The sequence below is a fragment of the Calliphora vicina genome, chromosome 4 (assembly GCF_958450345.1).
Source record: "Calliphora vicina chromosome 4, idCalVici1.1, whole genome shotgun sequence".
NCBI classification, from domain to species: domain Eukaryota; kingdom Metazoa; phylum Arthropoda; class Insecta; order Diptera; family Calliphoridae; genus Calliphora; species Calliphora vicina.
This window is the reverse complement of record NC_088783.1, coordinates 98,900,636-98,923,389: the sequence shown is the minus strand read 5'-3', so window position 1 is coordinate 98,923,389 and position 22,754 is coordinate 98,900,636. Positions and strand designations below refer to the sequence as shown.

Sequence of the window (22,754 nt, the reverse complement as noted above, 5' to 3'; positions counted from 1 at the left end):
TTTTGATATACCCGAGGTGCCCTACTTTGGGGCATTGTGGCTCGGCCCCCCTTCGTGTTATAAGCCCAAATTCAAAACTTAAACTTATCAACACCTCCTCTATAGCCACTGGAAATTTTATTAAAATCGGGCAATTCGTTTAGAAGTTACAGATTTATTTCCACTTTTTTTTCAGATTCCCCACTGTGCAGTGTGTGATTCCCCCACAGTGTGAATTCCAAAACGTTTGTATGCAATGCAACCTTAAAAAATCGTACAGATGTATGTACAGATGGTAGAATTCCTGCACAATCAAATATACGATTTAATATATTTGAATCTTATTTCGTAAAAAACATGACAGATGTCAGTGGCCTAAGACTACAGTTTCTAAAAAAACGAAGAATATCAAAACAGAGGTTTCGATTTGACTGAAAAGTATGGCAATGCTTACAAAATTAATCCATTAGTGAGAAACACAATCATTGGTTAAATCCCGGCAAAATATGTTTCAGGTTTAATATAACAGCGTGTTAAGCTGAGTATAACTGACAAGTAAGAAACTAGCTCTATAGTATACTATACTAAGTATAGTACTATTACTATTTCGTTCATCTAATTGGGATGGATAACTTGAAACTGGAGACGTGTTATACTCAATAGTACTAAGCGAAGCGAACCGGGTCAGCTACACAGAAAGAATTAAATTTCTGATTAAATCAAGAAATTTGCTCAATCAGACAAAATTTTGTTTGAATTAGGACCTATCACAAAATTTGTAAATTCAAACAAGAAATTTTGCAAAAATTTAATTGAACAAAAAAACAATATTTTTTCAATTAAAAAAAGTATACTATTAAATAAAAAAGTTGTTTGAATTTACAACACAATTTCAAACAAAAATTTGTTTAAAACAGTAAAATTTTTGTCTGGTACAAAAAATTATTTTTAAGCTAATTTGATATAGAACAGTGATGTTCATCCCATATAACAATTCTTTAAAAAATGTACACACATTTGTTATGCTCTTTTAAAGAGCGTAACAAATGTCTCATTTTTTAAAGAAATTCATTAAGCATTGTTGTTGGTTGGTTTTAGGATGAAGCATAGCAAACACACGCGTTTCAATTACAATTAAACACAAAAAAGACAAAGTCAAAAATAAATAAACAATTTGAGAGAATTCAGGCCGTATAATGTATTTTCTTTCATATCCTTAAAATTTATATTACATTTATTTAATAAATTGGTTATATATCTGGCAAAAATTCTAAATCTAAACATTCTTTATTTTGTTCTTATACAAACCAATATCACCAATACATCTTCATTTTTATTTTTGAACATCACTGGTATAGAACCAATAAAAAAGTTTTTTAAAAATAATAATATCAGAAAAAAAAAGAAAACAAAAATAGGAAAATAAAGAAAAAAACTACAAATAAGAAAATAAAGAAAGAAAAAGCTAGGTAAAGAAAAAAGTAATTAATAAACATCTAAAACAGTATTTCAGATGTTTATCATATATCATACAATTTTTGTAAAGTCTTTGACAAAAACAAAACTACTTATTTAAAAAATATTTTTAACCAAATGAGAATTATATCAACTCATGTTAAATACACGCATGCAAACGAAACTACCAAATGTGTGTAAGATGCACATGATAACAACAAACACACTTATTTACTTGCTTGTGTTGTTGTTTTATCCCAAGTGTTGTATTAAAATAAAAATCAAACAAAAATATTAATAGAATCTATAAAAATATTTATTGAAAATAAAATTAGTTTCAGACAGGCGATTGTTAGAAAATATTTCAGCAATAATTCTTTCTGTGTAGTACTTCATACTTCTATCGGATAATGTATTATTGTTACAAAAATGTTTAAATAAACAGTCATTTGAAGTTTAATTGTCAGGAAATACTCCTGTAATCAATATTTTTAAATTAGTTTGTGTCATTCTTTATTAACAGGTTTCCTTGCCTAACCTGCGAAAGGTAGCATGCTACATCATCTGAAGCAATTATTGTGTGTAATACAATTTAAAAAAAAATAAGAAATCTTAAGATATTTTTAGATTGATTTGTTTTTAGATGAACCATTTTGTTTATCATTTCTAAATTTTTAATTTTTCTACTTAAAATAGATTAAAAGCAAAAACCAAAGAATAATTGTCAGTTTCGGTTTTATGCCTTGAAAAACTGCGGTTTCGTTTTCGATTAAAACCGTAAACGAAACTCTACCTAAGACCATATATTACTAGATTATATCAAGATATCGAATTGGGATACCTATAATCAGTGTTTAAAAAGCTACGATAACTAAAAATGTTTAACTATTGCTAAAACTACTGCTTCAAAAAAATGTTCAGTAACGGTAGCAGTAGCATTTATCTATTTTCGTTTTCTTTTTGTTTCCAGAACTACTGCTACATTCAAACATAAAACTCTAAACAGAGCAGTAGTAATAAAACTTGAATTGTAAATGGAGTAGTAGCATTAAAATACAAATCATTGCTACTGCTTTACATAGAGTTTTGATTTATATTATTTAGAAGTAGCAGTAAGGTATCAATAAGAAGTTGACCTAGTAGAAGAAGTAGCAGTCAGGTAGCAGTTGAATTTTAAATATTTTTAGGTAAACAAATTTGTTTTCCAAAGTTGTTTTATTTTAATTTTTTGGATTTTTTTTTGAATTGTTATTTAATTTTTTTTTTTTAATTTAAAAAAAAAATTTTAATTTTAAAATTTTTTTTTGGTGAAAATAAATTCGGGTTAAAAAATATTTTTTCCGATTTTGACCTATTGTAGGTCCAACTTACTATGGTCTTATATACGTCGTTGCAAAAGGTCATTAGATATCTATATTGTCTATATTAATGACTTAGTAATCCAGATATAGGTCAAAAATCGAGGTTGTCCTAGTTTTTTCCTCATATCTCAGCAATTTGAGGAGGCCTTCATAAATGCCTCATTTTGCAGACACAAAGACTTCTAGCCGCATGACACGGCGTGTCATTGCGAGCCAAGGCCTTGCATACTCGCTGCTGTTAGAGAGCTGAGAGAAGGCCTACTTATGATGGGCTGCTGGTAGCCAACAAGCCATTTATTTTTGTAAATTTGTAAAGAGAGTTAATCAAAGACATGCAGAGTATTTTATTTTTTGATGTAGACTATTTTCATTTACTCACTTGTTATTAGAAGGGGATTCATAGGGCTTATTGAACACCTTCTAATAGCAGCCAGAGTGGAATGAGTATTGGAGCTTTTAGAATAAGTAAGTATGTCTTTTAGAAGGCCTACAAACTGAAGTCCTAACGAACATCTTACATAACCCAACCGACCATTTCATAAGCAAAATGTAACTAAATTGTAGAATAAACTTATCATAAGAGAAAAAGTTAACAATTTAATAAATATGATAGCAAATGACTTATGCACGCAATGGTTTTGTAAGTGTTGTTGAGAATGATGTCCCGTTATATGACGTGTGAGTGCATTTAGTATTATTTGTTGAAGTTTTTACTCTTAGTGTTTTGTTCAAAGAGTGAAGTGTTTTAAAAAGTTTAAAACTTTAAAAAAAGTAATTATTAAAATAATAAAACTTAATAAATAATTTATAAATTTCTGAAAAATTAAGTACGAATGAAAAACGAGTACAAATATTATTTGGTTATATTCCCAAGCTTATAAAAATATTACGAATGTAAGCTTATTATATACTACAGGCAAGTAATATTATCGCAAGGGTTCAGTTTTCATTATTAAATAATTTGTAATAAGACTTTTGCAATAGTAAGGCTTATGTTGGTAAGCTTGTTACAAGTTATTTTTACTAAATAGTTTTGGTTTGTTGGGAAATATACAATCACAACAACAGACAATATAAATTTTTGGCTGAAGATTTTTATTTTTGACTACTTCTATTGCTACCTCAACTGCTACTTAACTGCTACATCAACTGCTACTTCTATTACTACTATATTTTATAAGTAGCAGAATAGAAAACACATGACTCTGGTACTTTACAACTTTTTCTTTTTTAAGGTAGCAATACAAAACAATTTACTCTGCTACTTTTAGATTTGTCATTTATTGTTACTACTACAACTACTGCTACTAAAATGTGAAGGTAGTAGTAGTAGTAGTAATTGATTGACTCCGAGTTTTTATTAATTTTTTAAATTAAATTTACATTATTGGGGAAAATGGAAAAGGTATCACGATGGCTGGTTTTAAATTGAATCACTATCACCCTTGTAACTTAAACCAGCCAAACCACTTTTATAAATAATATATTGAAATGAAATTACATGTTTTGCACTATAAATTTGTAAGCAATACATACCATTTATGGTAACCAAAACAGGTTGTGATTTACGAACTTCTCGCTCGGGCATGCTAACCACTAGTGTAAGTATTGAACCGAAACTAGTACCAATCCATAGTGTGGGTACTAGTGATAATATGTCTGTAATTGATCGAGTTTAATTGATTTGCACAACTTGTAGGTAGATCTTGAATAAACGCATTAATAACTTACCACTTTTTTTAGCAAACGTTTCAATAAAAGCTAAACATGTAACAGATTCTGCGGAAGACATGTCTATACTTGACATAGATGATGATCTCGATCTGGAGAAAGATCCATCCACTTTGTCTGGAATTATTTTAATAACATATGTTAGATAAATTTCACTGAGACGTGCACAGAGATTTATGTATGATAATTAATTATTCTCTTTTTTTTGTTTTTTTTTTTGTTTTCTTTACAATAGATCGAATTTGTATGATGTGATTAAAGATTATAAAGATTAATAGATAGATATAGATAGATAGTTGATAGTAGATACATTGATTCGTTGATGGATAGATAGAAGTATTATAAGTATATATATAAATATATATATGTGTGTGTGTATGTATGTGTGTGTTTTAGATAGTCAGAGGAGTAGTAGTAGTTGTTGTTGTAAATAAGTACAAGTAGTTATAATTCTAATAATAGTTGTAAATATTTAGAATAGTTAGAATGGAATAGAAATGTGTTGGATGGGTGTGTTAGGTGTGTTAGCTAATGTAAATGAAATAAATGCTGAGGATGTGAAGTGTGACTACATACATAAGTACATAATTGATATTATTTAAATTAGATTTAGCTTAGAACTATTTATTGTAAATATATTAATTATTATGTGTACAATGCATTACAAGCAGACGACATATGAATTTAAAAACCATCATTTGGGATTGACAATATCAAAATGAGAGACTCATATTCAAATTCCAATTAAGAATGTTTAAGATTGCTGTGGCCAACTTGAAGTACCAGGTCCACGAGGAGCATAAGTATGTGTTGTTTTATAGCGCTATTATTAAAATAAATGAACACTTTAAAAACAAACAAAAAAAAAAAACATAAAAATAAATAGAAAATATGTACTAAAAAATATAATATTAAATGCAGTAAATGTCGGTCGATATTCTTAGCTAAAAAAAAAGTATATTTAAATGGTCCACATTATAGTATGTCAATTTGTAAAATAATAATTATTTGTTTAAACAAATAGTAATTCATTAAAATTAGGAATACGTAACTCAAAACAATATTAATTATTAATACATACATATAGATTTTAAAAATGATGCAAAAACATGTTATTATACATATAGATTTTGGCGAAAGAACCTTAATATTTTATAGTTGTTGAAATATGTATTCCGAAAAATAGCTCTTAAGGACTATACAATCTTTGAATTCCAACATTAATCAGATTCTATACTAACTATGAGATGTCGCAGTTATAAACATACATATGTTTTACTTCGATTGTTATTACTAATTTTATTAGCATTGCAAATGTTTGAGAACAAAAAATAAAGAATGTAATGGAAAATAGTAAAAGTCAGTTCAAAAGTGACATAACTCAAAATTTTAATTTTTCAGAAATCGAAAATAAATACATACATATATACCAATTGAAACACAATGAAAGACATATCTGTTTTTTTTAGCAACAGTTATAACTGTTGTTATAACAACAGAATACACCGATATTTTTTGTATAGATAAACAAGTGTATTGTGCATAGATTAAGCTTCAAATAAATTTTGAGTTGAGTCACTTTTGAACTGGGTGTGCGATATTTATATTATATTACTTAATAATTGAGTTTTTCATTCCAAATTTCAGAAGATTCCCCGATATTTATTTGGGTATTACCGGCATTTTCTAAACTTATTATTTGTGAAATTATTCTTATTTTTAGATCTTAATTATAAAAACTACTAGCAATCTTAATCAGATTCATTTTAATTCAAATATTCGAAAAACGGGGTTTCGGTTATTCGAAAAATTGTTCATTCATAAAGTGGTTTTCAATACAGTTTTATTTGATAAATATATATGGGGGATTTCATGTCAAGTGAACCAATTTCTAAAATCGATGTCTTCCGATTTTGAAAAAAAGTCAACAAAGTTTTTGATTTCGGAATTTTCGAAAGATTGAAGAAATAGCTATCTAAACTATTTGGGTAATAAGTTACATGGATGAGAAAAAACACATGTTTAGCCAAAATGTCAAATTTTGACCCCCTATAACTTGGTGCAAATTTCATCACGATCGATTTTAAAAATTGGTTTACTTGACATGAAATCCCCCATATATATGACAATCAGTTGTATAGAAAAAAATTGTTGTTCGAATTTTGAAGGGTGCCCGTCGGAATATTGTGAAAATGTTTGAGTTTATTAAACAAATTTTATAATATCCAAACGAAATTCTTTGAACATTTGAATTTTTTACATACAAAATATATGAAAAAATAAAATTTGATTTTAATTTATAAAAATCAATTCGTCGGTACACGATTCATTCGTTTGGAAACTCATTAATTTTTTTAAAAACTGTTCGCCAAAGAAAATCAAAATGATTTCTAGTCAACAATCAATTGCAATCAGTCATTCCGACAAATTTACAATCTGTTTGTTTCCTGCGGTAGTCTATAGTGGCTATATAATCAATTAATTTTAACCAAATTTTGTGACAAGTGCTTTTGTGAGTATAAATGTATTCACTTCTAAGTAGGACATCGCCTTGTTGAAATAAGAGGTCTCTTTCATTTAAAGGTTAGAACTGTAAATAGTCACAACCCGCGATGAACCAATCACGGGACCAGTTCTTGGGTGGTTCCCTTCCCTATAGGAATTATTTGCTTATTTTTACAGCATTAGCGATTTTCAATACGAAAGTAAATAAAATATTAATAAATAACAAATATAGTATGTAGTATGTATTTAGAATAAAAAGCAATGAAAATTTTTGTTTTTTTAACAAAAATTCCTGAAATGAAAGATATCAGCTTCAGCTGTTTTTACGAATATGGCAACCAAACACAAACATAAACTAAATGTCAAAATTGTTGTCATTTGAAAAGAGATACAAATATATAATAATATTTATTTGTCCCTATCTTCAAATTACGTTACTAACAATTTATTGAAAAAAACTAATAGTGTATAATTTATTATAGAATTATAGAAAAGCTGTTCAGAAACCAGACCATAAAATACTCAACAACAATTTGAAAACTAAGTGATTTTCATAAAAACATTTTAGTGTTTCTGAATCAGGTAGTGTTTCTGAATCAGGCCCTAAACAAATGAAAAATTATGTTGAAAACTTAATATAAATAACATTAATAAAAGAAGTCAAGCAATCTAAACGAATAAGTTCAGCAGAGTAAACCAGTAAACCTTAAACAAAAGTAACAGGGAAAAATATTCGAAAATTTTTTGTTAATCACAACCTTAGTATCAGTCCTGTCACACATTTCGTTCGGAATTCAAATCCATAGTTATTATACCGATCGATTTTGTTTTAGCTTTTTCATATTGCTTTTGATTTTGTTAATTTAAAAATTTTTGGTTTTTAAAACGGCATTAACAATTGGAAAATGCATATACGCTCTTAATTTTTTTCACACATACAGAAAACGAAGTTCCAAATTAAATGATTAAAATCTCTCTACATCTTTTAATTTTATTCACAAAAGATAAGAAAACTGAAAATTGTTCTGAAGAAGCAAAAAAATTTCGATCGGAATGAAATTCAATGACAGGAGCTATAATAATTGTAAAACGTCAAAGTCGCTGCATATACATATATATGTACTAATCTGTGTACAAAATATTCAAAAATATTAACCGGTTTTCATCTTGCTTAATATTCAGCCGCCGCGGCGCGCCGTTTCGAACAGATTACTTAGATGTGTACAACGATTCTATTCGAAGTGAATTAAGGGCTAAGTACCAGAGATCGAAAATAACTCGTCAATATACCAAAAAACCCAAATTGTGATTTATATATTTGCGATAAAAAAAATCACTGAAAATAACAGTTATAAAATGATTTTTATTTAAATGGTTTGGTATGACCTTTATTAGTTTTTGTTGTTTTTAATGGTTTGGTGTGAGATAAACAATTCATTTGTTCTTGTTCTTAATAACTGTTACTTTCTCTTTAATTTACATACAATAACATATTGTTCGTAATTTTTAACAAATTATGGAAATAATATGATAAATATGAAGTAATAAATCTTTTGCTAAATTTCATATATTTAAACGTTGATTTGCATCAAATGCATTTTTGCGATTTATTTTTCATGTTCGCAAATAAAAGTCACAAGCTGGCCTTTACGAAAAAAATAAATTATAAATCACTCATCCAGATTATTTGTGTTTGATTATTTTCTGTTTCTCTCAACCCCAAACCTAAAATGTTCTCGAATAAATCACTCTCTCAGTGATATATCAGAAAAAATTATTTTTAAATGGTTGCGAATGAGAATTTACCATTAAAATGAAAGTGAACTCGTTATTTTCGGTCTCTGCTAAGTACACAACTATTTCGCATAGCTTTCATACAAATTTTCTCCCAGAATAAGGCCAAAACTGTACTTACATTTCAGTTATCAAAAATGGACAGATTTTTTTTAATGAAAAGAATAGTTTATAGAAGATGCTAGACGATTTGTGGCTGGAATTAAAATGATAATAGGTACACTAATGCTTGGATTCAATAATTGTTTCAATTTTATTGTATTAGGAGTACAACTGTTTATTTTATTCAAAATTAAATGTGCACAGATTTTTAACTGGGATAACTCCTTCTATTGTTGTCCAATGCTTATATGAGATCAAATAATAAAACAAAAATCGGGAAATGCCAACCCTTACACCACAGCGGTACAAATTTTCCATTGTAACTTTTGTATATTTTTATAATGATAATTCTGGATTGATTATGATTACATATGTACATATATAAAACTTAAATTGAAAATATATGTATAATATTTCATAACAATTTGCATAAATTGAAAAAAAAAATAAAAATAAAAACAAAATATTATCCTTTCCAAACTAAACTTTCAGGGTTGCACTGTCAGTCACACTAATCCTATCTATCGTTACCTCTCGAAATTCGAAAATATTTATGTTTATAATACGAATAATTAATCTTAACTGTACATAAATATATTGTATATTATCTAGGTAAATGTAAATGTATACTATATTAATACATATGTATGTACAAGCATATTATGTGGAGGAACTATTTTTATTTATGTAGATATGCTTGGACTTAAATGAAAGATACATATGTATATTCTAAATTAAGTTCAAAACAAATATTGTATTATTATAAGTATTTATGCATATTACTAGTGTAGTACATATAGTAAATGTATGTAAATGTGTGTTTTGCTTTGTAATTGTTTTCAATGTAATTTTGTTTTATTTTTTTTTGGGGGGGGTTCTTTATGATATAAAAAGTAATTGTATTTAAAACAAGAATTTACTTACGTTTTTTAAATAATTTATTACAAAATATTATGAAAAAAGTAAGTTTTCGCAAACGGACCTAAATGCAAATGTGTGTGTAGTATATATTGTAATAACAACAATATTAAATATTAAATTCATTTAATTTGTTTATAAGTACATAATTGTTTATAAATGTTTTTGCTTTATTATTATTTTTTTGATTCATCCATATTGAAATATGTTTGTATGTAATGGAAATTAAGAAGCCTGAATTAATTCGTACTTTGTACTGAAACACTACAAATTATATTAATATATACATACTATGTTTTATTACATGATATAAAGCCGAATTAAAATTAAACCGATTTTTAAGTGTTCATTTCAAAACTCATACTAAAACAAAGAACAAAAATTACTTAAAATTTTTAAATAATATAATAAAATAAACAACAGAATATTGGTGGTTTTTATTACTGTAAGCGAAAATCTAATATTAATTTAATAAAGATTTTATGTTAGTATTTTTTTTTTATCCAAAACTAATATAGAAAATTGGTTGCTTAGTGTTTTTATAATCTTCGTCATTCCATTTGTAATCTCCAGTACTTTATTAATTTGCTATCACATAATAAATAGTCTGATAGTCAGAGATGATTTAGTGATGTCCATCTGTCAGTTAAAATCAACATTCCGAAGCTCACAAGTAACATAAGAACATGAATGATGCATGAATATATCATGAATTCCATCAGACACAAACAAACAAATTGAACGTGGGTCTTCCGATATTTATCATATTCGATAAACTCAATCTCTTTGGACATTTCCATTGCACTATGGCCGAAAAATCCCAAGTATTGGCAAAAACATTTTCCCGACAAGCCAGCCTCACCAAATTTGATTTGCAGTCTTCTACTGTCAAAATATTTGATTTGAGTAAAAATGGGCGGTCCATGCCCCCTTTTTTGTAATGGGCCGCCCATAACTCTCCCTTTATGATTTGGTAGATACATTTCTGTAAACCTTAGACAAAATTATGAAAGTCGTGTCAGTTTTTTCTTGGCATTAAACCTTAGTTTCCCACGAACAACTACATTTAGGAAACTCCTTTATCGGAGTTCTACACCACAAAAGACAATAATACTATTCACAATTTCACAAAAAAGATGACCCAGTAAAAACATCAAAATAAGTTCTAAATATGTACAAACATTTATAAAATATCTTTACAACTGTTAAAAATACACACCTCGAGTAATAGAATCCATATTCAAAGATTTATTTTATTGAAAGTACATACATATATTTTGGAAAACAACGTTTTATTTAATAAAAATTATATTGCTTCACAATTATCAACATTTAATGTCTAATTATGGGTTGTCAACTGTCAATATTTGTATCTATTTTCTTTTTTCTTTCCAATATGATGGCAATTGAACGTTATAAAAAAAATTTTAAAAAATTGATGTTGGAAAATCGACTTTTTGCCACAAAATTTGGAAATTCGGCCATAGTGCATTGTAAGTTAAGTCAATTTAACACTTTTTTAGGATTATTTAGTATTTTTTTAAAACATGTATTTTTTCATTATATTCTTCACTATTTCTTCATTCCATTTTAAATTTCCACAATATTCATTATTAGCAGAGTCGATTAAATGATGCAAATTAGATGAGAATAAGATGACATTAAAGTAATTTTAGCTATTTCCCAATTATCTACATTCGTAAAATTGCTGAAAAAAAATCTAACATAAAACCAATATAAATAGTTACTTTTACGTTTCGTGCACGTGTGGAAATCAGTAAAGGATATTTAAAATATACGTTTTAGCATCTAGGACTAGCTCAAATGAATAAAAAAATGTGTATTAATATGTTTGGTTTTTAGCTTTAAACAATGCATTAAATATTAAATCAGTGCGAACGATTTTAAAAATTCTTTGTCTTAAATTTGTAAATAGTAGGGTTTAAAAAACGTGTAAAAAAACCCTGTTGGAAAACCTATGGAAGAATTTAAGTAACTTGTGTTTACTTTTAAAAACTTTTTTACTAAATAGAGAAATTTATACATATATATTAGGATTAGGATCACAAATTAAAATCACTTTAAAAATACTCTTTAGACGATTACATTTTACGACATACTTTTAGGACAGTAAATTAATCAGTCGAGTAAACCTATACCCTAAAAATATTGAACAATGACCAATACATTTCGCAATTTTCCATATATCTCTGACATTTATAAATAAAAGTTATCTAACACCTCTCTAGCGTTATTCCCTTCAGGGCTTCGGAATTCCCATGTAATTTTGGTTAATTTAGCGATATAAATACATATAACTGCGAAAGTAGTAAAATACGGAAATAATTGTACTACTAATATGAATATAGTACGTATTAGCTTATAGTTAAACAAATTGGATGTTATTGCAGGTGTCCAGTTGGTACACTCTGCATAGGTTAGGTAACTAGTAAATTAACTGACGCTATGTAACCAGTATGTGAATCTAATGCGTTGACTACTTTGGACCAGTTATCGGACAGTCTCATTGTAATCACCTGCTTAAGACATGTACGAGTTAAAATAACTAGTCACGTAACTATTAAATAGTTTCCACGCTAAATGTTGGGTAACATCACTAGTTCGGGACTGTCTCTTAGAACTGCTGCGCTAATCACTAAGCCATAGAGCTCTTACTTGTACTGCTCTCTATTTGTTATTAAGAATTACATGTAAGTCTGTAAGTCTCTCAATTTTTGCATCATCAGGAAGAACGAAAATAACAATGGCCACATTCAGCATTACATGTGGTCATCGAAGTGGTATATTTTACGGGATTTTTTTTACTTGAATTTATTTTCAAAAACTTTTGAAAATAAATTTGAATATCTGACTATAATTTGTTACTGAATACTCTGGTAAAATGTAGTACCAATTCCAATTGACACTTTCCAAACACTTATTATGACAGTACGGCCCTATGCTCATTAACAATTGAAAAAAGGAGACAAATTCAGAATTAAATTAAAGACCATGTATTGGGTAATATCAAAATTTCAAAAGATTATTTTTTTCCAAAGATGGAACAAATCTATTTAACTAGAAGAAGAGTTTGACTCTTAAGTCGAAGTCGAATTTATAAGATATTATCCAATTTCTAAACTGTACCTGATTTTAGATTTTTGAACCGGATTTTTTTTAAATATATTTTATTCTAAACTAGTTGACCGCCTTTTTATATATATAGATATGGCCATATCGAAAAATCGAAAAAAAATTTAGAGGCTTTTTAAACCACTACACAATTTTGATGTATTGTGGTTCCAGTAATACAAATATGGTCCAAATTTTAAATTCTATGGAGAAGTTTTTTTTAATTTTTTTTTTTATAAAATTGCGAATTTTTGTAGATGTTTCTGCACATAATTTATGATAACTCAAAAAGTTTTATTCCGATATTACTGAAATAAACTTATATATATATATATATATGTATATTATCACCATGAAATTAGGTGGTGTTATTTGTGTCTATATGAAAGTTTACTATGTTGAATTTTGTGAGTATACCAACATTTTTAAGCAATTTATGCACGTTAAAGTGATTTTCGGAAGCGGGTCTATATGGGAGCTATGACTAATTATGGACCGATCGTAACCAAATTTGGTGACATGAATTTTGTATATATAAGACTTATTTGGAGCGTAATTTGTGGAGATACATTTATAAATTAAACATTTATGACCGATTAAGTTCAATTTCGGAAGGACATTTGTATGGGGGCTAGGTGAAATAATGGACCGATTTCAGCCAGTTTCAATAAGCTTGGTCCTTGGGCCGAAAAAATAATATGTACCAAATTTGATCGAAATATCTTCAAAATTGCGACCTGTACTCTGCGCACAAGGTTTACATGGACAGCCAGCCAGCTAGTCGACCAGACGGACGGACATCGTTTAATCGACTCAGAAAGTGATTCTAAGTCGATCGGTATACTTTAAGGTGGGTGTTAGACTAATTTTTTTGGGCGTTACAAACATCTGCACAAACGCATTATACCCTCCCCACTATGGTGGTGTAGGGTATAAAAAGTAAAAAAAAAACTATCCAATCTATGCATCGAATCTATATAGTGGTTAATGAAGCCTTCTTTTGCTGTTGACCTGTGTAATACATACCCAGCAAAAACTTAGTAATGACTTGCAATTACTGAACAGCTTACTTTTCAATGATTACTTCCTACCAGCTGCATTAAATATAAGTATGTAGTTTAGTAATGGCTGGGTATAACCTGATACATAAGTATAAGACTATATAAGCCTAAATTTATTAAAATCGGAAAACTAATTACAAAGATATAATTACAAAAATATATTGAAACCACGGTGCATAAGCATTACTATGAGATAAATATTGTAGAAATTGGATAAGCGATTACAAAGATATAATTACAAAAATATATTGAAACCACGGTGCATAAGCATTACTATGAGATAAATATTGTAGAAATTGGATAATAACATTTAAACTTTGATCCTCGTTAAAAGAGAAACCAACTTTAAATTTTGTAGTTATGACCATAAAGTTTTAAGAAATTTGGAAGGAGTGTAAGGTCCGATGGCTTGTCGAACAATTTTGTTTCCTCCCTGCTATGTTTACCCAATTTTACAACTATCATGACTTATGCATGAAGGATCCAAATTCTGTAAAATTTAAAAGCATCTACACAAAGATTATTGTTTATGATATTTGATTAAGGATCTATTTATATTTAGTAAATCTAATACTAAGATCGCAAAGTTATCGAGATTGTACATAAATAGGTTTGTGTGACATGTTGTCATGTCACGCTTCTGTCAATTACCGACTAACACATTCAATATTTATATGTCTCATTTCGTTAATTCTCTCATATTAATATATCAACAAAAATAAATATTAAGATAGATTATTAACAAATAAATTAATTAATTTCAAACAAAATCAAGTAAATTCTTAAAAAACAGCAACATATAAAAAAAATTTGTTGTTTGTTTTTGTGTGTGTAAAAAAATTACATATGTATGCATGTATGTATGTATTTACGTATGTATGTATGTATGTATTTGGGAACTACAGTACCTGCACAGATAAGTATAAAAAATCAGGCATGTCACAGAGTTCAATTTCGTGCAACAGTGAAATAAATTCTACTTTTTTGTTCGATATATCAAACTCAAATCATTCAGGCTTTTCACACATTTTGTTCGGAATGGTTTTTATTCCGATAGATTTCGTTTTAGGTTCCTCAGATTCCCTGTAATTTATTAAATTCAAAAATATTTAATAATTCTATATTTCTGATTTTAATTTTACCGTTTTTTTTATATTAAAGCAAAAGTGAAATTTTTGGTACAGAAACTGATTAAACATTTTAGAAAAACAAATAATTACAAAGAAATATCAATTCCACTTTGAAAACTGAAAGTGATTTCATTCCGAAAGAAATTTTCGTTTTACTTTTTCTGAAGAAACAAAATACGGAATTAATTCCACTTTCGATCGGAATGGTATTCTTTCTATGACATGCCTGCTAATTTCAATTATCTTATTAGTATTGATACAACATAAACTATTGCCTGAGTTTCAACAAAAAACTCTTATACGGGATTTACACGATGACTTTTTGTAGGTAAGAGGGGTGGAGTAAAAGCAAATTCAGAAAAGAATTGCTAAAATTGCATTACTGAAAAGTCATCGTGTGAATCCCATATTAAGATACGTACACACGGTTGTCAGATTGTCAGGAACATGCTTACAAAATGGTTAACACAACCATGAGAACTTATGTTGAATATATCTGACAATATTGTAAGAATATGACAACCGTGTATACATAGCTTTACTTTTCATAATATTACAAATAAAACAATTTATTAACTCTAATTTAGTAAGGACTTGAATTCTGTGACCAACCTGAATTTACTATTTTGTGTCTTTGTTAAATTTGTTTTAATAAACTTTGTAGCACAGTGGGGTCAAACGCAACAAAAAAACTTTTGGTGAAAAAAAAAATTCGGGTTAAAAAATATTTTTTCCGATTTTGACCCATTGTAGGTCCAACTTACTATGGTATTATATTCGTCATTGTAAAGGTCTTTGAAATATCTATCATCAGACATCCATATCAAAAATCGAAGTTGTCCTGGTTTTTTCCTCATATCTTAGAAATTTCAGAAAGTTGATTTCAACAGACAGACGGACAGACATTCGGACATGGCTTAATCGACTCCGCTATCTATAAGGATCCAGAATATACATATATACTTTATAGGGTCGGAAATGAAAAATGTAGAAATTACAAACTGAATGACAAACTTATATATACCCTTCTCACGAAGGTGAAGGGTATAAAAATAAAAAACCAGATGTCGACTTTGACACATGCTGGTCACAAATTTAATTTTCTTTAAACTTAAAAATCCAACCAGTAGTTTAGAAGAGTCAGATTTATTGCCACTTTTTCCCGATTTTTTTAAGCCACTTTGCGTAGTCTGCCGTAGTAATAAAATATTTAATAAAAACATTTTCATAAAAATAACATAGACATTTCAGAAAACGGATCTATCCGATCTAACTTAAAATCGAATTAATGCTCAAATTTTGTGGGTCTTTTATTACCCAATTTTTTGTGAAAAATTGAACATCTCTTTATCTAATTTTTCATAATGTCGAATTGCAGAAATCTGTTGTAAATAATCGTCCAAAGACCGAAAATGTATAAATATCCAAAAAATTAAAAAAAAAATGTTCGATTTCGCTTGGGTATATTGTAGAGTATCCAAAATCGAAACCGAAAACCGGTCAACCGGTTTTTTCATCTTTGTAAACTCCACCGGTTTCAGTTTTAATGAAATATATTTTCTAAAGCTCATTCAAACATACATATATATGAAAAACTTTGATACCTTTTTTAATAATATTGATTTATTTTATAGAAAATTATAGCATGCATTTGACAATATTTCGTAAAAGATATAAAATAATTACATAAATATAGAGCTTTAAAAATTCAAAAATGCAAAATTTCCGAAGATGTAGTACACAATTTTTAACAGGAGACCTTTTTCATATTAAATAAAATTTTAATACAAACCGGTTAACCGGTTTTTTTTTGAAGACAAAGACCGAAACCGTTTAACCGGTTTTTTTAAAATACCATAATCAAGACCGTTTTTTCAAAAACTCACTTTAAACCGGAAACCGGTTTTTCAAATTTGCCGGTTTTTTGGACACTCTTTTGGACATGACTGACTTTTTGGTGACAATTCATTGTGAAAGATCGCATAAATTTAGAAAATGTAAAGTTACCCAGTAGGGTGTAGATATTAAAACTTTGAACTTACATATCTACATACGAGTATGTACTTATATCTACAATAACCATATTCTGTAAAGTTACTTTATAAAATGGTTTTATTATAAGTTGGGCTTTTTATACGATTGATAAATATTATAAAACCTTGGGATGCAAATTTAAAGGAATAAAATAAGGACAAAAGCGAGCACTATTAAATTATATAAAATTTTACAATAAACTTCAGCATTCTCCTTTCATAAAACAAAACAATCAAGTAAAAATCTGTTTTATACAATTCTTATTCGAGTAAGTTGTTACTAGGGTTCAATTTATGCATTTTAGAAGAATAAAACACAATTGTTCAAAGAACACCTTCATTAGAAACAATTTTTAAACTCATTTAGCTCCAAAAAAATACACATATAGCTAATTTTTTTAGAATATTTTTTTCTGTAAATTCAAGACTTCATACGAAGAAACAATTTCTCAACTTCTTCTTGGGACTTGTTTGTTTCAAACATTACAATTTCGAATCAAAATCACTGGTGAAAGAACTAATTCTCGAACAATTTCTAATAAGGTGTGTTAGCTTTACAGAACTTCTCTAGAATTAGTTCTGAGTTCATCAAAATCCATTTCTATGTCAAACTTGAACAAGAATATAGTATTAATATATTTTATTTATATTTCCTGAGTTTTTAGTTGTTTTTTAGGAATCAACTTTTTAATATTAGTTTAAAACATAAATTTGAAAATTAATAAACAGATCTTTATTTCGCAACAAATTTAAACATTATTAAATTTTGTATAGCATTTATTTATTATATTTATATTTGTTTATCAATTGTTTGCTAATTAAGTTTTGGCAAAACTTTTATAACAATTGTCACACTAATCCGATCCGCACTACTCCAAATTTGACAAAAAATAAAAAACACACAACTATATGATAAATTCCATAAGACATCTCTAACAAAATGATCTTGGATCTTCCGATTTTGATCATATTTGGTAAAAACATAGTTTTTAGAGTCATTTAGACATTTTCATTTCTTTTAATTTTGAATTTAATTTAATTGATTTAATTCGCGATTTTTCGGATTTTATTGATTTAAGATGCATTTAAAAGAAAGTAATGAATAACACAGGGCAACAAAATCGAAAAAATTTTGGAGGCTTTTTAAACCGCTACACAATTTAGAAGTATTGTGGTTCCAGTAGTACAAAAATGGTAAAATTTTTAAATTCTATGGATAGATTTTGTTTAAATTTTTTTTTTCTAAAATTGTGAATTTTTTTTAGATGTTGTTTCTCCACATAATTTATGATAACTCAAAAAGGGTTAGTCCGATATTATTGAAGTAATCTCAGAAAAGTTCATATTTACATAACCTTTAATCTGTTTATATATTGCGTTTTAATCGGCTCAGTAGTTTCCGAGTTATAATAACAAAATTAAAGCAAAAAATATATTTTTTAAGTGAAAATAGCAAATTTTTGTATTTTAAAAAACTCATGAAAAATCGAAAACGGCAGAACTTGTTCAGGTTTATTACTTTGTCGCAAAGCCGCATATAATGCAACAAAATGATATATCGAAGATATAAATCGATTGATTCATTTCGAATTTATTCACAATTAAGTGAATTCGCTCATTTTCACAAAATTTAACTTTTTTGTGTGATAAAAAATATATTTTTTATGTAAAAATATACAATTTTTTGTTTTAAAAAAATCATAAAAAATCGAAAATGGCAGAACAATTTTAAGAAATTGAATTGAAAAATTTTACCATTTTTGTACTTAGGTAACCATGATGCATCAAATCTATATAGTGGTTAGTGAAGCCATTTTTTTGCTGTTGACCTGTGTAATGAATTAAAAAATTGCATTTGCATCATGCATTTTTTGAAAACAAATATTTTGTATTTAGTATTATGTAGTCTGAGGAGGACATCAGATTTATAAGATACGAACAAAAAAATTTAAATCATAGCGAGTTTTTCGAAATTTAAAAGAATAAAAGTGGAAATATTCAAAGGACTCCAAAGAGTATGCGCTTAGCAAATCGGGTCAAAATTGGAAGGCCCAAGGTAAAAACTTGTGTTCATGAATGTTTCTTATAAATTGTCTGAAATTTTAAGCTTGAATTTACAAAAGGTTGATTTGTATTCAATATTCAAAATGTTCATGTATTTAATTAAGATGAACCAATGATCATTAGTAGAACTACATAATTTCGTAAGGAGGTTCGTTTTAATAGTCATTATGTAATTTATTATGTTTTTCATATATAGTATATGTATATGTATGTATATGTAATTGTTAGTGTAAATGTGTATGTACATAAATGTTTGGGTGTTGTATGTAATGTAGTAAGTATATGCAGATACATGTGGCATGTACGCGTGTTTAGTGGCAAGGTAGTGAGTGAGTGACTGTAGTTGTGGTACACAATTAAGTTTTAGCAAACAATTTTTTTATTTATTTTGAATATGTACTCCTTGGGGTTGTGATTGGCAAAAATTCTTTGATACAAATCAGATTGTAGCAAATAGTGCTTGAGAGGATGCGCACCTGTATCACCCATATAAATACCAGCAGCTTGAGAGTCGGCGGCGTTATCGAATGATATTGACGATGTGGATGCCTGTTCCGTAAATGATACTTTGCCAACATTAGCACCGCCGCTTCCAGTGCCAGCACTACCGATAACGTTGCCAACACCACCACCACCACCAGCACCACCAACACCACAGCCACTTGAACCAGCACCAGCGCCGCTTAAATACTCATCTATCGATGAATTTGCCTCTGAGCGAAGATGATTGTTGGGACTACCTGAAACAACTACTTTGTTACCACCACTGCTGCATGCACTGGCTACCGGTGCTGTGGTTGATCCATTTATCTGGGGTAAATATCGAATCAGAACAAACAAACAAAACAAACAGAGATGGGCATATGACAGTAATGAGAAATCATCATTATATTTCAATTCATTTATTATACTATTTTCTATATATATAGGTATATTTTGTTTTATTTTTTATTTATTTTTTTTATTAACTATATACACAGATATTGATATTGATTTTTTTTTTATTTTTTTTTTGTATGCATGTGTTTGAACAATTTTGCACACACACACAAACACACAATAAAATGCACATTTATAGAATTTAAATTAAAGTGAACATTAAATACTAAATTATAATAAATACGATTTCAAAGCCAAACAGAAAATTATAGATTTAAAAAAAAAAAACAAAAAACGAATACGATAACGAAAATGAAATAAAATTTTGCAACAAAATAAACTCTTACTTAATCTTAAATAAAACATTGTGCAGCAGCAGCATTTTTAGTTCGATATTCGAAATTTATATTCGCCATTCAACACAGCAAATACCAACTATGATTTGTAGATACGTATTGAAAGTGGCTTAAAACTATTTTTGTACAACTTTTACTCTTCTGAACTTGATAATTTCATGCCCCGACAAAATTTAAAGTTCTTCAGATTTTCGAAATTCGATTTAGTTTGGTTTTAATAGACATATGTATGTTCAAAGTTCATATTGTTCTAATAGATGCCTCCAAAATACCTAAAGTCAAACTGTTAATAACTTTAGAACTGTTACCCGCAGTAACACGAAGTCTGGTTATGTGTTAACTAATACTGACAGTTTTCATACAAAAATAACTTTAACTGACAGTATAACTATTAGTTAAGGCATAACCAGCTAGAAAATCGTTCTTGAACAAAGGACAAGTAAGATAGCTATATTCGGCTGTGCCGAATCTTATATACCCTACACCAAATTATACTTCAAAATACAAACTTTAAATATTTTTAGATAAACAAAAATTTTATTTTTTCCAAAGTTGTTTTTTCATTTTTTGGAAAAACATTTTTTTTCGAATTATTTTTTTTTTTAAACACAACTTTTGTTTTTTAAATTTTTTATTTTGAAAAAAAAAATCAGGTTAAAAATATTTTTTCCGATTTTGACCCATTGTAGGTCCAACATACTATGGTCTTATGTAAGTCGTTGCAAAGGTCTTTGAAATATCTATCATTAGATATCCATATTGTATATATTAATGACTTAGTAATCCAGATACAGGTAAAGAATAGGTAAAAAATCGAGGTCCTGGTTTTTTCCTCATATCTCAGAAAATTGGGGACCGATTTTGCTTCTCGAAAGCATGTCAGACAGAATTATTGAAGACTTGGATCCCGAAGATATCTTCAGAAAATTGATTTCAACAGACAGACGGACATGGCTTAATCGACTCCGCTATCTATAAGGATCCAGAATATATATACTTTATATGTTCGGAAAATTATATTGTGGAAATTACAAACGGAATGACAAACTTATATACATATACCCTTCTCACGAAGGTGAAGGTTATAAAAATGATATCTTAAATTTTCCAAAGATATATAACAAGAGTCTTGTATTCTTGTATATCCACCATCATCCACCATACGTGACAAGAAAATATTTTTCTGATATAGGGGTTATATGGGGGATATGGATACACTGATCCTCACAAAAGTTGGTATAAAGATTTAAGTTCATTATTAATTCATATTAATTACACTGTCCAACAAATTGAGAATTTTTGATTGGAACAGAATAGCGACTGAAAGGCCAGTTAAGTAGATCATATTTGTAGAATAAACTTATAGTCCAGCTGGTCTGAATTTTTTTTTACAGTGGGTCAAAGTTTTTATTTATTCATCGAAGGGAGCATAATACTAACTGAAAAAAGGTTGTAAGTCAATGTCTGAGAGAATTCTTATTGTCAGAGTTATATTATGGAATTTTATAGGGATCATTTATGTGGAAGATCTTAACTCTCTATCTCCACTCTTTAGGGGTTAATTTGACCCTTTTTTCGAGAAAATCAAAAAAAGTCCTAACAAAAAGGACATCTCCAAAAATCCAAGTATGATCCGAATTACCTGAAATTTAAAATATAAATAGGCCTTCAGGAGATCTACATAGAACATGCATATAATGTAAGTTATCTCTTTTAGTTCAAGAGATATTTAGGTTTATTTATTTTTTTTTAATTCTGCTCGAACTTCTTTTGGTTTTTTAAATATGGCGTGCCTACAGAGTTTCAAATTTTTTTTTAAAAATATCATCTATATTATCTATAAAATTTCGAATACAATAAAAATAACTTGCTAACAGTTGTCTCATCCATATAAAAATTTGGAACATAAAGAAAATGGCCGTATTTTTTACGTTTTTTCCAAAACACATTTTGCATGGAATGTATAAAAATGTTAAAATTTTTCAAAAGGGAGTAAGGTTTGTGAGGCTCCGATACGCTTTTTGTATAAGTTGTTGGTATTGGTGAAAAACCTGGGACTTCAGGATTAACAGTTTAGTGATATGAAATAATATTATGAATTTGTCGGACTTCATTTACCTTAGAAATTAAAAAATTATAATATAGAGATTATCCAGGAACAAAAATATAAAATTTGAATTAATGTAAAATGTTAACGGCTAAAGATATTATAACAAGATTAGAAAATACTGTAGATCCAAATGTCCTTAAATCA

At 28.1% G+C, this 22,754-nt stretch overlaps 1 protein-coding gene across 2 annotated transcripts in view; it reads right to left on the bottom strand.

Moving 5' to 3' along the window:
• Positions 1–22,754, bottom strand: part of Tomosyn (syntaxin-binding protein tomosyn) — a 108,517-nt gene that overhangs the window by 4,636 nt on the left and 81,127 nt on the right. Inside the window, exons 15-17 of one of the 2 annotated variants that reach the window (XM_065506609.1) lie at positions 19,742–20,075; positions 4,527–4,643; positions 4,332–4,454 (exon numbers count right to left, since the gene is read on the bottom strand). In XM_065506609.1, the coding sequence (XP_065362681.1) occupies positions 4,332–4,454; positions 4,527–4,643; positions 19,742–20,075 (574 nt within the window). The remainder of the gene's footprint in view (positions 1–4,331; positions 4,455–4,526; positions 4,644–19,741; positions 20,076–22,754) is intronic. The other variant, XM_065506608.1, reaches the window with a different exon arrangement.